Source organism: Populus euphratica, unplaced genomic scaffold, assembly GCF_000495115.2.
Source record: "Populus euphratica unplaced genomic scaffold, PopEup_1.0 scaffold172.1, whole genome shotgun sequence".
Classification (NCBI taxonomy): Eukaryota; Viridiplantae; Streptophyta; class Magnoliopsida; order Malpighiales; family Salicaceae; genus Populus; species Populus euphratica.
Window position 1 is genome coordinate 333,165 of NW_011499920.1, and position 15,175 is coordinate 348,339.

The window sequence follows — 15,175 nt, forward strand, 5'->3', positions numbered from 1 at the left end:
AATTTTTTCCTTTCATAATTTAAATAAATAAATAAATAATATTTATATGATTTTTTTTATTTTTTTTTGTTCTTAACAATCATAATTAACCTCTAAGATAAAATAAATAAAATTTATAAAATGAAAAGGAAAATCAAAGTTAAATATTTACATGTGCAATTATCTTATACTTTTACTAAGAAAATTAATCTTTTATTTTAGTATTTAATTAACATTAATAATATTTTTTTAGTTTATTTATTTGTATATTTTTTTAATTTATTTTATTAAATATTAACAATATCTTTGTTTCTCGAATAAAAAAACTATGACATCCCAAAACATAAATATAACAAAAATTTATAAAAAGAAAAGGACAGTCAGCGACTGGCTTATCGATACACGTCATATATATCGGCTACTCAACTGTAACAACTTTAGCAGTTCACTTCGCTGCTATGGCAGCAGTACTAGCAGTTGCCTTCTTTTTAATGAACTCAACAACTGAGAAAGAACAGGCGGAACAGGCAACTCGAAAATGAGAAAACCCTGCTGCTTTGGCCAAACGTTCAAATTCTTTTTCTGTCCTTTCATTTCTCTTCGGATTCATGTTTGTCACGAATAAATAATTCTGCAGCAAGCTTCTATCTGCAACACTGGTACCGGGGCTTTCAGGAATTACCATTTCCACTACTATCAACTTTCCGTTGTCCGGTAAAGCTTCATAGCAATTCTTTAGTACTTTCAAGAAGTTCTCATCATTCCAGAAATGGGATACCCACTGTTTCGTTCAAAAATATTGTGATTGTGAGTACAATACTCTGAAGCGTGAATTTAACAGAGTGTTATCAAATCTCACCTTCATGAAAATGGCTTCTCCTTTAGGAATGGTTAAGAATACATCTCCTGCAACATGCTCAATACCTGCAATAGAAATAAAACAAAAGATTTAACAATTTCTAACACAGCTCAGTTCATCTGTTTCTGTAATTAGTCAGAAAGCTCAACATTCCCAGTAAAGAACAAGGCGAAGAAAGTCAATTATAAGATCAGAACAAATTCAGTACCTGGATAGGATGGTGAGTTTTCTATAACTGGAGCCAAATCAAAGTTGATGCCCTTAATAGCAGGATACTTTGAGATGATCATATTAAGGACAGAACCATTGCCACCACCAACATCCACCAAGGATGTTAGACCTTCAAAGCCATCATATATGTCCAAAATCCTCTTCATAAATAAAGGGTTGAAACCTCTAACAAAGCCACTGAATACTTCACCAAATCTTGGATCCTTTTTCACATACTCCATAGAACTCATCCCATAAGCCTTCTGAAATAGAAACCCTCCTTGAAGAATAACATCTTTTAAGTGGTACCTGTTGTTTGTTTCAATACGACATATTACAAAATATTATAATCGACATCCTTTAATGTTTCTCTTCATAAAAAGAATCAGGAATGAAAAGAAGAAGAAGATAGTTTTGGAGACGATCCAATATTACCAGAGATCCACTGTGACTTTATCTTGAATAACAAGAAAATAGGGACTCAAGGACCCTCCATCTTCCTTCTTGACAAAGTATTTGGCTATTGGTGCCAATCCATATAACCTTTGAACTTGATCACTATCTTGATTCTCGGTGGCTAGAGAACAAGTCAGAATAGAATGGCTAGCAAGAAGGCACAGGATACGGTCTAGTACAATAGGGGCATCAGGGTTGTTTTGAGAGGGAAGTTGAGAGGCAATCTGTGAGGCTGAGAGCAAGGCACCAGGGCCAGCTTTTTCTATGATCTCCAGAACTCCTAGCTCAATTACTGCTTTGAAAACCATAGGCAGAGTTGATGCACTTGCAAGTTGCATGGCATACTGGAGATGATAGTCTTCTTCATTGCTTGAGGTTGCCATTTGTTTATCTATGGAAGTTCTGGTTCTGATTTTGACTGAGAAGACAAAACACTAGTTTACGGACAATTTGCTATCGCTCCTCTTATTTATCAAGCTAACAAGATGACAACATTAGACCTTTTGACTTATCTTCTGCTCTAACAAAGTCCAAAATTAGGTGGCGTTGCCGGAATATTTTATTTGGGGTGGCTTGACCGGCAACTTGATTTTTTAATCCTCCTATCTGGATTCCTTAATTTCCATGTATTCTTGTTCATTCAACGTACCAAGCAAACATTTGAATTCTAGATGTTCAACTTGCTTCCACAATTTGGTCTTCTCATCTCCTCACTCCTCATTCAATACCTTTTTGGGAGTATGTTGCTGAAATGTGGCATAGAAAAAAGTTAGAAAGCAATATTATAAGTTTCCAATTCCATGGGGAAGATTTTTTTTTTTTTTTCCAGCCTTTCATGAATCCTACATCTTGAATTTTCTTTTTTTTTGAGTAATTAGGCTTAATAATTTTCTTTGTATAAGTGCATCATCTTTACAATGACTAATGAAAAATTAAGATCAACTTTTTAAAATATATTTAAAACAAGAGTAGGCACCACATATTTACAAACAATATTATTTTCTAAAATTACCCTAAAAAATAAACAAGTTTAAAATCTATTTTGAAAATTTTAAAAACTTTGTGGAAGGGACAACACCACCCAAACATCCAATCATCAAGTTTAAGAGGTTTTAAATAACTATTTTGATTTAAAATTTTTATTTATTAATTAAAATTTTAAGATATAATTTATATTATTTATTAATTAATAAAATGAACAAGAAACTAGTTAAATTTCATGTTTGATAACAAATTCACCATACTCTTATAAGCAAATGCAAAATAAAATATGTAATATAATTTCTAGCATTTAATTCAAATCTCAAGCTTTGAATTGCTCCAAACGGCTATCATCTAGACGACTTCCTTTCCATATTTCAGAGTACAATTCTTCATGCGTGAAATCTTTATAGATTGCTGGATGCTCATCATTGATCAGTTTATTAAGAGGTCCTATTTTAGAATCATTTGATGGAAATCAAAAGGAAACAATGGATAAACGTTCTCTCTCAGAATTAAGATGAAATTAAGATGAATTAAATAAATAAATAAATTATAGCAACTAGAAATATCACAGGATCTTAGCATTGCGTTGTTAATCAATAGGATGGCCTGCATCGGATTTACAAAAATATTTTTTCTCTTGTAACAAAATAATGGCTTGATTGTTTACTATGCAAAGCCATATGACACTCTAAATTTTATTGGCCAACTAGCTAGAGGACCAAATAATCAAGTTTATTATCCGACTATAGGGTCAACTAATTAATTTTTATGGTATATTTATATTTCTATCAAGTTCTATCATTTACCTTTATTTAAAACATTTTTTTTATTTTCATCTTTTTTATAGCAACTTTTTAAAATATTTTTATACAAAAAATATTTGTAATTATTATATTTTTATACGATGGATACTCTTCCTCTGGAAGCAGGGGAAGTCCGTTCGGTGATGCCACCGAAATGGCTTCAGCTAGAACAATTACCCTCATCAATCCTCGTTATCCCACGTCCTCACGACTCTCCCCTGACATGAAGATAAGCATCACCAACAGTCCAACAATGGTAGTACAGTTGACTTTTTGTACCCAGCAAACACGGAGCAAACCCGAGCTATGTTTATCTTTATCCATGAGATCGTCATCCTATAAGATAAGGGATGAAGTTCGTGGATGAAATCCAGCCCTATAAAAGTAGAGACAGAAGCAGAGAGCAGACCAGGAGGTCATCGCCGAGGCGCCACTTGATCAAACAGACACTCCATCACCATCAGCTTCGCCTCAAACAGCAACACACCAGGCAACTCTTCTTCCCTGCTTTTGGCAAATTTAATTACCGTGTTACTATTGCAAACATGCGTCAATGGTTGGTTAATAACAATGACTAGCTTGGTCAGTAGGCTGGGCAACTGTCCAAGCTGGGTTGGCTGGATTAAACATGCGTGAATAGTTGGTTAATGAGAATGATTAAATATGAATAGACTTAATCTAATCCATAAAAATTTAAAAAAGAAAAAAGAAAAAGAAGAACGGTTGAGATTGAGGCCAGCTGGCTTAATTTTTGAATTAAGATTTATTTAGTATTGTGGTTGTTGTTGTGGTTGTAATTTAAAAAAAAACAATTTAATAAAAAATGTTTTTTATGAGTTTTATTATGAATTTTGAAGTGTTTGGTTAAAAATTTAATTGAAATTATAATTGAAAAAAATGGTTTATTGTGTTTGGTTAATATGCTTTTTGTATGAAATTTGATTAAAAAACTATTGAAAAGTATATTATAATTATATATACATAAATACATAAATAAATAAATAAATAAATAAATATAGGCAAAATATTGTTATTTTGTAATTATGATTACATAACCAAATGAATAATCCTTATACATTAATAAAAGTTTTTCATTGTCCCATCAAACTATTTGTAATTCCATCTTGTACAAAATCCATACATGAAAGCCGCTGAAATCCTCGAATAGCTGAGCGAGGTACAATATCTGGTAAAAAGTCATCTAGAATGAAATTGAGATTGCAATCATACTTGAAAAAACCTCATCATCTTGCAATCGCCTTCTAATATAGTTATGTAGTGTTATTGATGCAACTACAATCTCAAGTTGCGTTTTATATGCATAAGCAGTCATGTTTTGCAAAATTCTCCACCTCTGTTTCCATACCCCAAAAGAATGTTTGATGACGTTGCGTAGTGATGAGTGTGCATGGTTAAATACTTCTTCACGGCCACTTGGTTGTCCACGATGCCTAAATTCTTGTAAGTGATACCTTAAGGCACAACCTAGTACATTATATTATTCTCAACTTGGTATCAGAACCCTAAACTAATTAAAACACTTTCCTCACAGCCTCCTCTATAATGGAATAGCCACTCAATACTTCTTCCTCTTCTGCAGCACCAGCAGTCCAGTATTCTTCTCCGGCAGTTTAGACTTCTTCTCTTACAGCGGCTCCTTAGACCTCCTCTACTGCCTCACCACCTGTTTTCTCATTTGCCATGGCTAGTGAATAACCTCTCTTCAACTCTTATGATACTCCCTTCTTGCAGCCTGCATCTGATGCAGTTGTTATCTCTGCTACCGCAAACATCATTTCCCTATCTCACACTCATTAAATCATCTCCCTTAAATTAACAAACACTAATTATTTATATTGATGTATGGAGATGCCGCCGTATCTCCTAGGTCAAGGAGTTTTCAGTTTTATTGATGGCTCCAACATATGTCCATCTCCATATGTTCTTGCTAGAGATGATATCTCTTTTAAGGTAAATCTACTCTTTCTTCAGGACCAACTTATTCTAAGTGCTCTTCTTTCCTCCCTATCCATGAAAGTTCTACATCTTGTTGTTGGCTGCCAAAACTCTTGTTCTGCTTGGCGCATTTTTGTGCAAGCTCTCATTTCTACCTCAAACTCTCGTATTATGCAACTTCATGGCCTCTTCAGGATCTTCAACAGGGTGATGAATCAGTAACTCAATTTATGCAAAAAGTTAAGGCCTTGTTTGATGAATTGGCCACTGATGGCAAGCCAGTTTCGCTTGAAGATTTCAATTTATATGTGTTTCGGTCTTCGAGGAGAGTTTAAAGACTTAGTTACAAATCTTATTACCAAGGCTGAACCTTTATCGTATATAGATCTTTATAGTCATCTTCTTACGCATGAATTTATTCACAAATCTTTAGCTGTTATCCATGCTCATTTGCTACCTACACCGAACTCTTTACCATTTATCCTTGTTGCGCAACACCAAACCTTTGGTAATTCTAGCCACAGCAGGGACCGCTTTGATGGTGGCTGGCAGCCCAACCAGTCTAGCAGTAGAGGTAATTGTTTTACTAGCTCCAGACCTAATCACTACAGCTTCCAAAGCTCCTCCTTCGATGACAGTCAACAAGGCATATGGCAGGGTAATTGGCAGCGCAATTGGGGGCAGAATCCATGCTACTAATTGTGTTAGAATTTCAATCATACTACTCCCCGCTGTCCTCAATTCCAGCAACGAGGTTATGGCCAACAATCTATTGCCAATCTGGTGCAGCGCAATCTCTCCTCAATAAGTTTCGTTGATTGGTTTTTTGATATCGGTGCCAATCAACACGTCATACCTGATCTTGCCACCTTGATTGCTTCAGAACCGTATCTTGGTAATGATAATTTGTATGCTGATGATGGTAAAGGCCTTCTTATATCTCATCTCGGTCATACAAAAATATATACACCACCTCATTCTTTCACCTTATCTAATGTTCTTCATGTTCTTGTAGTCATTAAACCTCAACTCTTTGTTCAAAAATTTTATCTTGATAATAATTTTTATTTTAAATTTCACCCTCGTGTGTTTTATGTCAACACCAATAAAGTCCTTCTCTCAAGTCAGAGTAAAGATGGTCTCTATGCCCTAACCAAGTCTTCTGTCACGTCAGTTCCTCAAGCCTATTGGTCTCCCTACACTTCTTTTTTTACAAATTCATGGCATCATCAACTAGGTCATCTTACTCCACGTATTTTTTAACTGTTAGTCTTGAAAAATAAGATCATTTGTAACAACAAACATCTTAATTTTCAATGTCAAAGTTGTCATTTAGGAAAATCCTCATGTTTGTCTTTAGAACCTATGGGTTACAAAACTTCTGCTCCGTTTAAATTAATATATAGTGATGTATGGGGCCCTACTCCCTCTTTTTTTTTTTCCAGATGGTTATCATTGTTTTGTTATCTTTGTTGATGCTTATACTAAATATGTATGGTATTATCATCTTGTTGCCAAGTCTGATGTTTACTTTGTTTTTCATTAATTTCAAACTCTCATTGAATGTTAACTTTCATTAAAAGTAAAATTTGCTCAAGTTGATTGGGGCGGTGAATACCGCAAACTATCCACCTTTTTTCAGACTATTGGTATCCATCATCATTTGATTTGTCCTCACACTCATAAACAAAATGGCATAGTAGAGCATCGTCATAGGCATGTTGTAAAAATAGGTATTACTTTTTTAGTGCAATTTGAAACCTCTGTTTATCTTATAAATCGCATGCTTACTCCTGTTTTTGCCCATCAATCTCCGTTTGATTTTTTATTTCAATGGTCTCCTGGTTATCATTTTTTGCGTACTTTTAGGTGTCTCTGTTTTCCTTTTCTACGTCTATATACTAATCATAAATTGGATTTTCATTCCTTTCCATGTGTCTTCTTTGGTTATAGTTCCTCGCATCTTGGTTAACGATGTTTTGACATTGCATCTCACCATATTTATATTTCCTGTCATGTTTGCTTTTATAAACATAAGTTTTCATTTGATAATTCTAAATATATTGCAAAGATCTCAAACACAACCCCTACCCAACTCGTTACTGTCACCCTCTCGATTCTGCTTCACCACCCACCACTACCCACTTCTAACAGCCACCTATATAGCCATCAGCATTCAGCTCTGCCACTCCAAATAACCACCCAACCACAACCTCCTCCCATCCCTTGCCTATCATTTCATGCTTGTTTATCTAACCATTATGATGCAGGTTCAGCTCATCAATTGGTTTCATATCGTCCTCGTCTTGAAGCACTCTCTAGTTCCTCCTCTACTTCGCTTTTCTTGGCCAATGTTCCTGCAAATTCGATCTCTGCTTACAGCCCCTCCTCTGCTGACAAGTTTGTGGTTGCGGTTGCTTCTTCATCATCTTATCCAACTAGTCTGCAACTTCTGGTTGATATATCTTCTTATCAGCTGCTATAAGTCTCCTTACTGCCACTATCTTCCCCTACGTCTCCACCAGCGAGCAGCAGGCATCCTATAATTCTTAGACCACGGTAGCTGAAAACAGCAAATCTAGTTGCTTCAGCTGCCACCGCCTCTACCTCTACAAATGTACTGTATTCTCCCTCTTCTGAGCCCTTTGCATTTTCTTATGTTGACCGGTATACAATTTGGCATAATGCTATATGTTATGAGATCGCCACTTTACGCTCTAATTGTATTTGGTCTTTGGTTCCCTTTCATCATTCGATGAACGTTGTTGGCAATAGATGGATGTATCGAATCAAACATCATGTTGATGGTAGTATCGAGCGCTATAAAGCGCACCTTGTTGCTAGATGTTTTACCTAGCAGGAAGGCATTGATTATTCTGAAATCTTTTACCTAGTTATTAAGCAGGCCACCATCCGATTGGTTTTCTCTATCACGGTTTTGCAAAATTAAAAGATTCATCAGCTTAATATTCATAATGTCTTCCTCAATGGTGTTCTTACTAAAGAGGTCTACATGAAACAGCCTCCAGGTTTTGTTGACTCTTCTCTTCCATCTCATGTGTGCAGATTGCACAAATCATTGTATGGTCTAAAATAGGTACCGAGAGCATGGTACACTCATTTAAGTGATTTTTTGCTCTTCATTGGTTTTCGGGCTTCTAAGGTTGACACCTCTCTATTTATCTTATCTGATGGTACTAATATCTTTTATCTCCTGGTATATGTTGATGATATTCTACTTATGGGTAACAATTAACTCTGCTATGCTTCATTACCTAATATGGTTACTAAGCTTTGAGTTCAAGTTTCATGACTTAGGTGTTGTTCACTACTTTCTGGGTATTGAAGTTCAATCTATCGGTATGGGTTTAATGCTTCGTCAGCATAAATATATTCTTGACATCCTCACTTGAGTTTTTGTGACTTTCTACAAACCCATTGATACTCCAGTCTCCCCTTCAAAAATCACTATATTATCGGATCAAATTATGGGTGCTCTTCAATATCTTATCGTCCATATATCTGTTTTGTTGTTAGCAAAGTCTGTTAGTTTATGCATGCTCCTACAGATTCTTATTGGGTTGTTGTTAAGCGTATTCTATGCTATCTTAAAGGTATGACATCTTATAGTTTTCATACTACTCGAGGTTCCTCTTTTGCTGTACATGGATTTACAGATACAGATTGGGCTGATAGTATTGACGATCGTAAGTCTACGAGTGGCTATCTTTTCTTTTTTTGGTTAGATGTCAATTTCTTGGAAATCTAGCCAACAATGCATAGTTGCTCGCTTCTTTACTAACGCTAAGTATAAAGCCCTTGCTGATGGTACCGCTGAAGTCATTTGGCTTTAATACTTGTTAATAGATTTGCAGGTTCCCTCAATTTCTGCTCCTACCATTTGGTGTGATAATCTTGGTGCGACCTGTCTCTTAGCAAATACTATCTTCCATGCTCGTACTAAGCATGTTGAAGTAGATTATCATTTTATCCGCGACCGTGTTACCAAGAAAGAGATTCAGATTTGTTTTATTCCTTCTTGGGGTCAACTTACCGATGTCTTCACTAAGGCGCTTCCTGTTGCATCCTTTACTGCTTTTTAGTTCAAGTTTCGAGTTAATTCCCCACCCTCAGCTTGAGGGAGTATATTATAGAATGTATTGTATGTATATATCAGAATAAAAAATTAATATGGGATTATTTCAATGTTGTAATCCCTACAGTTACTGCCATTTTCTGCTGCGTATATATAAATAGGAAGGTTGGCTAAGGCACAACCTAACACATTTTATTATTCTCAACTATGATGATTAAGTGAAATGAAGATGATAATTAAAAAAAAAACCTATTTGAATCCCGATAACACCTGCATCATCATACATCCATCTCCAAAACAAAACATAGGAATTTTGTTTAAACACAATCATAGAAATTCAATTAAATCCCAACAAATTGTACATATAGAAATGAAAGAATAGGTTACTCAATATTTGCATTATTTTACTGTATTTGATCTCTTTTCTCTTTCTTTTTTTATTAACATGGGTATCTAGATCAGCTTATACATACCTCGACTAGTCCTATGGATCTTGAAGGTAATGGTCATGTAAGCTTCTAGTGACTATTATATTAGCAAGCACAGAGCTCAAACTTAAGACCACAAGGGGAGCAAACCTCATGGTCCCAAGCTTTTACCACTAGGCCACCTGTTAGATAGTTACTACGTTTGATTGTTTTTTTTTATTAACATGGGTGTCCGAACCAGCTTGTATGCATTTTGACTAATCTAACAGGCCTTAAAATTAACGATTATGTAAGTCTCTAATAGTTATTATATTTATAACCATAATGCTCGAACTTGAAATTATAAGAAAAATAAATTTTTTAATCTTAAATTTTTATTATTAGACTACCTACTAGATAATTAATACTTTATTTGATCTTTTTTTTTTTAATTTACATGGGGTGTCCGGGCGAGCTTGCGCGCACCACGATTAATCCTCACGGCCCACTGAATACCCTGCAAACCCAGTAGGCATGTAAGGCACCGCAGGGGTGACAGACATGCACGCTAGGGCTCGAACCCAGGTGCAATAGAAGGAGATAAGCCCCTTTCACCGCTAGGCCAAGCCCTAATTTACAACTTTATTTGATCTTTGATTATACATATAGAAGACATTGCCTTCTACGTTATCCCTTTTCATGTCATCTTGATACAGAAATCGAATCAAATGATTAGAGAGATATGAAAAAAGGCCTGCTGACCTTTGAAAGCAAGGTGACGAGGGAGATGAACAAATTACGACATAAAATAAGTATATGAAATTAAGAAATGCAACGTGCGCGTACAGGAGGAGTCTTCTTCTTTTTTTTAATCTTTATCTGGGATCTTAATTGCCTCTGTGCTCTTGCTTATAATTAATGAAGATATTACCTAAGATGGATCTTAAAAAAAAAATATTCTTAATCTCGTGCTATTTGTAGTCACTCCCTTGTCTCTTGCTTATCTTCAATATCAGAGAGCTTAGGCCTGAAAATAATTTTTATTTAAGTGTACCAAAATATTTTACAAATGATCCTGTATTTTTTAAAAGCTTTTTGAATAAAACCAAACATCACAAACATTTTAAATCGGTGTCAGTATGCTATTTTATAGATAAAATAAAAGGTATTCTTCTGATTTATTTTGGATTTATTAATTAAAAAAATTATTTATATCAAAGAATCATCTCAACATAATAATTTAAATTATTAGATATGGTCCTAAGATATAATTTATATTATTTTTTAATATACTTTTTTAAATACAAGTTTTTTAAACTTGAAACTTATATAGGTTTATATTACTTTGTGTTTAATTTTTATCAAATAAATAGAGATAATTAGATTTGAATTCGTGATCATTTAGTTATCAAAATTCTAATATCATATTAAAGAATTATCTTAATTTAATAAATTAAATTGTTAAATAAAATTTTAAAATATAATTTATATTATTACCTATAATCTATTCAAAAAACTTAGAGATATATAAAGGGTTTGGTAGCAATTTATCCAAAGAAACCCCAATTTCCTGACAAGTATGAATGCAATCAGTCACGCAGCTTTGATCAGTTTGATGTCAATACTCAAAATACCACACAACATTGCGAATCAAGTAGGATTTATTTGATGGATTAAATTAAGTCAATTACACAAGTAAGGAGATATATTGACACTGAAAATCCTCTACCAATACCCTCTAGCTTTTTCAAAATTAAATTTACTATGCAACATTTTATTTGCTAAATAATTTACCTTGACTGATCAATTTAAGAACAACTACAAAATTACATCAGTTGGGTTCACTCTTGTAAGTATTTGGGGCATTGACTTGGACTATTATTTAACCAAAAAAAACTGAAAGTTATTATATATTAATTATTATATATTCAGCAACACTGCTACATGTTCTCTTATTAGACACGTGCGTGCCATCTCAGAAGCTAAAATGGTCAGGCAGCAGAGCACTTGAAAAAGTCCAGGCGCTTATCAGTTGGCGTTATCACTTTCCACATCTGTTTACTGAATTCTCCGAATGTGAAATCTTTATAGATTGCTGGATGATCATTGTCTATCAACTTCTTAGGAGGTCCTATTGTAGCATCAGATGACGGATAACAATAAGAGGCAATGGACATACGCTCCTTCTCGCAATTTACAGTAGCTCGATGGAGCAAACTCTTGTATCGATGATTGCTAATTGCCTGATACAATAGAAACATAAGAAAAAAATGTAATTATAACAACATGGAAAGTAAGTCATGTTATGGCAATATATTATAGTTTCCATAAAGAGGGCTTTGAATGTTAATAGTAATTAAGGAATCGTTTATATTTTAGTTGCTTTTTGGATTAGTGTACATTTTAACAGAAGACATTTATAGATAGAATATAAATCACCTGCAGAAGATCTCCAACATGGACAACCACTGTGTCTGGAATAGGATTAACATCCATCCACTTTCCCTCACTGAGAACCTGAAGTCCAGGCACATCATCTTGCAACAGCATAGTTATTATAGTTGGATCAGTATGGCTACGCACTCCGTAAGTGAGCTCTAGTTCTGATTGTTCACAAGCTCGATAGTAGTTCAATGATACATAATGTCCACCCAATCTCTTCTCTATGTAATCTCTTTCCAGGCCTAAGCTCTCTGATATTGCATCAAGTAGTGTCATCTCCACCCTTCTAACATTTCTCAAATACTCAGCAGCTTTCTTCCTGTCAACAATCAAATGTCAAAAAAGAAAAGAAAAAAAGACACAAATAATCTAAAACAGAATCGCCATGCGTGTCGAGGCTACCCCATTTGAGTCATTCATGGCTAAAATAACAATCTGTGCTTTCGTTCACCTGAATGAAGGAGGATTTGTAGGCCATTTGTTCACATAATCTTCAACAGGGTGACAATGGAATTTCAAAGATTCCCTTGCGACGAAGACATTTTCAACCTCATCTTTATACGCTGTCATTAGCCTGATGTCACTGTTAGGGTCAGGAGTGTAGAATTTCATTCTTTCTTCCTCCGGCAGATGGAAAAACTCCCTTGATGTGTCGAATATGTTGTTAACAGTTGTCTTTGGAATTCCATGGTTCTTCACCTGACAGTTTAACATTAAATTTTTTGTTAGAACTAGCTAGATTATTTTCATACATATTACCAAAAAAAAAATATTACCAAATTAAAGATTATTTTCATACATAACAGAATATTATATACCAAGCTACAACTACAGCTTAAATAAAGAAAAAAATTAGCAGCTAGAACCGCAGGTCGCTGGAGAGACAAAGCTGTTGGGAAAGGTCACCAAAAACACTGCAAACAACGTATTTCTCTACCCTGGAGAATTCATATAATAGAAGCTAGATTTCCTGGTGTGATTCGTTTTCTTTTTCTTCTTTTCTCATTTTCTGGGCACGCCGCTAATGATTTTCTTCAATTTGATGTGCTTCTCACGGTGCTAGATCTAATTTTTAATGCAATGAATCCATTTTTTTAAGAAAAACCTACCGCAAAGAAACCTTTGTGTTGGCACGCATGGCCGAGTTGTTTGACGATATGGGAACGGCGAGGACCATGAAGGGCTTCCAAGTCAATGATAGGGATAGAGCCATCACACAGCTCAGCCTCAGGGACGGTTGGTTGAGTGGAAATGGGATTTTCGTAGGTGGGTGAAAGCTGTTTGGTCTCTGGTAAAGTAAACCCTTCGGCTACATGCAACACAGCGGCAGGCATGATTAGAATTAGTAGAAGCGCGCAGTAACTAATTAGGGACTTCTTAAGTTTGGATTCGATGGTCTAAGTAAGTGGGTTTGTATCACTATTTATAGGAGGAAACTAGCACCACAGCAATGGCTTTGCAGAACAGTACTCGTCTCTTATTTTATGGTCGCAAACTAGACTTTTCTTGCATTCTTAATTGGACGGTCTACCGGAGTACTTTTCTTACAAGAAAGGTGGGTCCAAGCTTGGAGGTGCCATCAAAGAAGAAAAAAATACCTGGACCTTTGTGCCACTAGCAAGTGAATGTGCTTTAAACGATATAAATGTTGGATATGACCATTGAGGTTTGGTTTGGGTCTCTTGGATTTGCTGTTCATGTGATAATTTCATATTTGAATTTTAGTGGAAGCTGCTGAATTTCTCTTGTGATGCTTCTCTGTGAATATTGATATCTTTGTTTAAATTTAATGCAATTGAAAATAATTTAGATAAAAAAAAAAGTATATGCTTTTTTTTTTTAGAATGGGAATTTTCAATAATAATATGTACCCACCGTGTTTAGTATATCTTAGGAAATTTTTATGAAATTCAAATAAGATAACCATTTTACTCTTCAAACATATAATATTAAATATAAAAATATTGATATATACATTTTGTTTAAATAATTATGCATATAAGTACACACATTAAAAGTTTGAAAACAAATATATTAAAAAGAATCCAACTCGAAAATAAATAAAAAAATCAAATAATGTTAAGAGAAAAAGATTCTCTTAAAAATCCTAAGTGCACCGTTCCAAATTTTGATCGGCAAAGACAACCTGAAAATTCTTGTAGGATTAAATGACAAGTATTGACTATTTAAGTCAAAGTCAGGAAAATAAGACACAGCGTCTGTGCACCGGAGCAAGCCAACGAATAGTATACTCCGATCCCCTTTCATGTCCAAACTTAAAGATTATATACTAAATATTATTATTTTAAAAAATAACATTTATTTATTGGGTTAAGAAGATTTTTTTTAGTGTAAGTCTTTGAAATATTGAGCATAAAAGAATATTTTTGTTTCATAGTATTTAATAAAGATATATTAATTTTTATTTAATTATTTTGAAAAAATTAAATTGAAATTTTCATATTAATTTTAAATCATTATTTATTTTCGATTTTTTTCATTTTTACATTGGTTCTTCTTTTTTAAATTTTGTTGCTGGTTCAATCTTTACCTAATTTTGCAATATATGATCGACTCGGTACTTGAACTCACTTTGAATTACGAGTAGAGAGTGCATGTGTATACAGTGTTTTCACCTGACAGGTCAGCGTTTAGTCAATTAATAGTCGAGCATGAGTTTGGATAAAACAATAAATGCCAGAAAATGGAAATGACTTTCTGCCATTTCTCTGATTTAACAGACGTCACCTCATGCTTTAATGTGGTTTGGGAGGGGTTCATGTTTTTTATAAGATTGATAAGTATTTTCAGGGGTAATTGTTGTTGTTTTTTAAATTATTTTTTATTTTAAAATATATTAATTTTTTTAATTTTTAAAAATTATTTTTAATATTATTATATTAAATAATATGAAAAAATTAAAAATATATTAATTTAAATTAAAATAAAAAAAATTAAATATTTTTAAAACACAATGTAA

At 34.0% G+C, this 15,175-nt stretch overlaps 3 protein-coding genes and 1 long non-coding RNA gene across 4 annotated transcripts; 2 read left to right on the top strand and 2 right to left on the bottom strand.

Moving 5' to 3' along the window:
- Positions 1-313: 313 nt before the first annotated feature.
- LOC105135039 (caffeic acid 3-O-methyltransferase 1-like) lies at positions 314-1,968 on the bottom strand. Its single transcript, XM_011039711.1, has 4 exons — positions 1,484-1,968; positions 1,047-1,357; positions 839-903; positions 314-760 (listed from the first exon to the last, which is right to left on the bottom strand). The coding sequence occupies exons 1-4, from the start codon at positions 1,885-1,887 to the stop codon at positions 425-427; spliced, it is 1,116 nt and encodes a 371-aa protein (XP_011038013.1). The 5' UTR covers positions 1,888-1,968; the 3' UTR covers positions 314-424.
- A 3,195-nt stretch (positions 1,969-5,163) lies between these two features.
- On the top strand, positions 5,164-9,353 carry LOC105135104 (uncharacterized). Its single transcript, XM_011039819.1, has 8 exons — positions 5,164-5,265; positions 5,445-5,523; positions 5,769-5,908; positions 5,998-6,172; positions 7,521-7,705; positions 8,348-8,495; positions 8,881-8,957; positions 9,126-9,353. Exons 1-8 carry the CDS (start codon positions 5,164-5,166, stop codon positions 9,351-9,353), a joined length of 1,134 nt encoding a protein of 377 aa, XP_011038121.1.
- A 2,043-nt stretch (positions 9,354-11,396) lies between these two features.
- LOC105135042 (flavonol synthase/flavanone 3-hydroxylase-like) lies at positions 11,397-13,683 on the bottom strand. Its single transcript, XM_011039713.1, has 4 exons — positions 13,305-13,683; positions 12,647-12,894; positions 12,193-12,514; positions 11,397-11,996 (listed from the first exon to the last, which is right to left on the bottom strand). The coding sequence occupies exons 1-4, from the start codon at positions 13,527-13,529 to the stop codon at positions 11,745-11,747; spliced, it is 1,047 nt and encodes a 348-aa protein (XP_011038015.1). The 5' UTR covers positions 13,530-13,683; the 3' UTR covers positions 11,397-11,744.
- Positions 12,865-13,287, top strand: LOC105135041 (uncharacterized). Its single transcript, XR_844112.1, has 2 exons — positions 12,865-12,947; positions 12,995-13,287. It is a non-coding gene; the product is annotated as an uncharacterized LOC105135041 (long non-coding RNA).
- Positions 13,684-15,175: the final 1,492 nt, after the last annotated feature.

What these genes read in the sequence shown, in the direction of transcription:
- LOC105135039 (XM_011039711.1), bottom strand. Translation starts at nt 1,887, where the DNA reads ATGGCAACCTCAAGCAATGAAGAAGACTATCATCTCCAGTATGCCATG. An exon ending in AAAGTCACAGTGGATCTCTG is followed by an intron (nt 1,358 to 1,483) that starts GTAATATTGGAT and finishes AACAAACAACAG; the next exon opens with GTACCACTTAAAAGATGTTA. An exon ending in GAGAAGCCATTTTCATGAAG is followed by an intron (nt 761 to 838) that starts GTGAGATTTGAT and finishes TGAACGAAACAG; the next exon opens with TGGGTATCCCATTTCTGGAA.
- LOC105135104 (XM_011039819.1), top strand. Translation starts at nt 5,164, where the DNA reads ATGCCGCCGTATCTCCTAGGTCAAGGAGTTTTCAGTTTTATTGATGGC. An exon ending in GAGATGATATCTCTTTTAAG is followed by an intron (nt 5,266 to 5,444) that starts GTAAATCTACTC and finishes TGGCCTCTTCAG; the next exon opens with GATCTTCAACAGGGTGATGA. An exon ending in GGCTGATAGTATTGACGATC is followed by an intron (nt 8,958 to 9,125) that starts GTAAGTCTACGA and finishes ATAGATTTGCAG; the next exon opens with GTTCCCTCAATTTCTGCTCC.
- LOC105135042 (XM_011039713.1), bottom strand. Translation starts at nt 13,529, where the DNA reads ATGCCTGCCGCTGTGTTGCATGTAGCCGAAGGGTTTACTTTACCAGAG. An exon ending in AACACAAAGGTTTCTTTGCG is followed by an intron (nt 12,895 to 13,304) that starts GTAGGTTTTTCT and finishes TTAAACTGTCAG; the next exon opens with GTGAAGAACCATGGAATTCC. An exon ending in ACAAATCCTCCTTCATTCAG is followed by an intron (nt 12,515 to 12,646) that starts GTGAACGAAAGC and finishes GATTGTTGACAG; the next exon opens with GAAGAAAGCTGCTGAGTATT.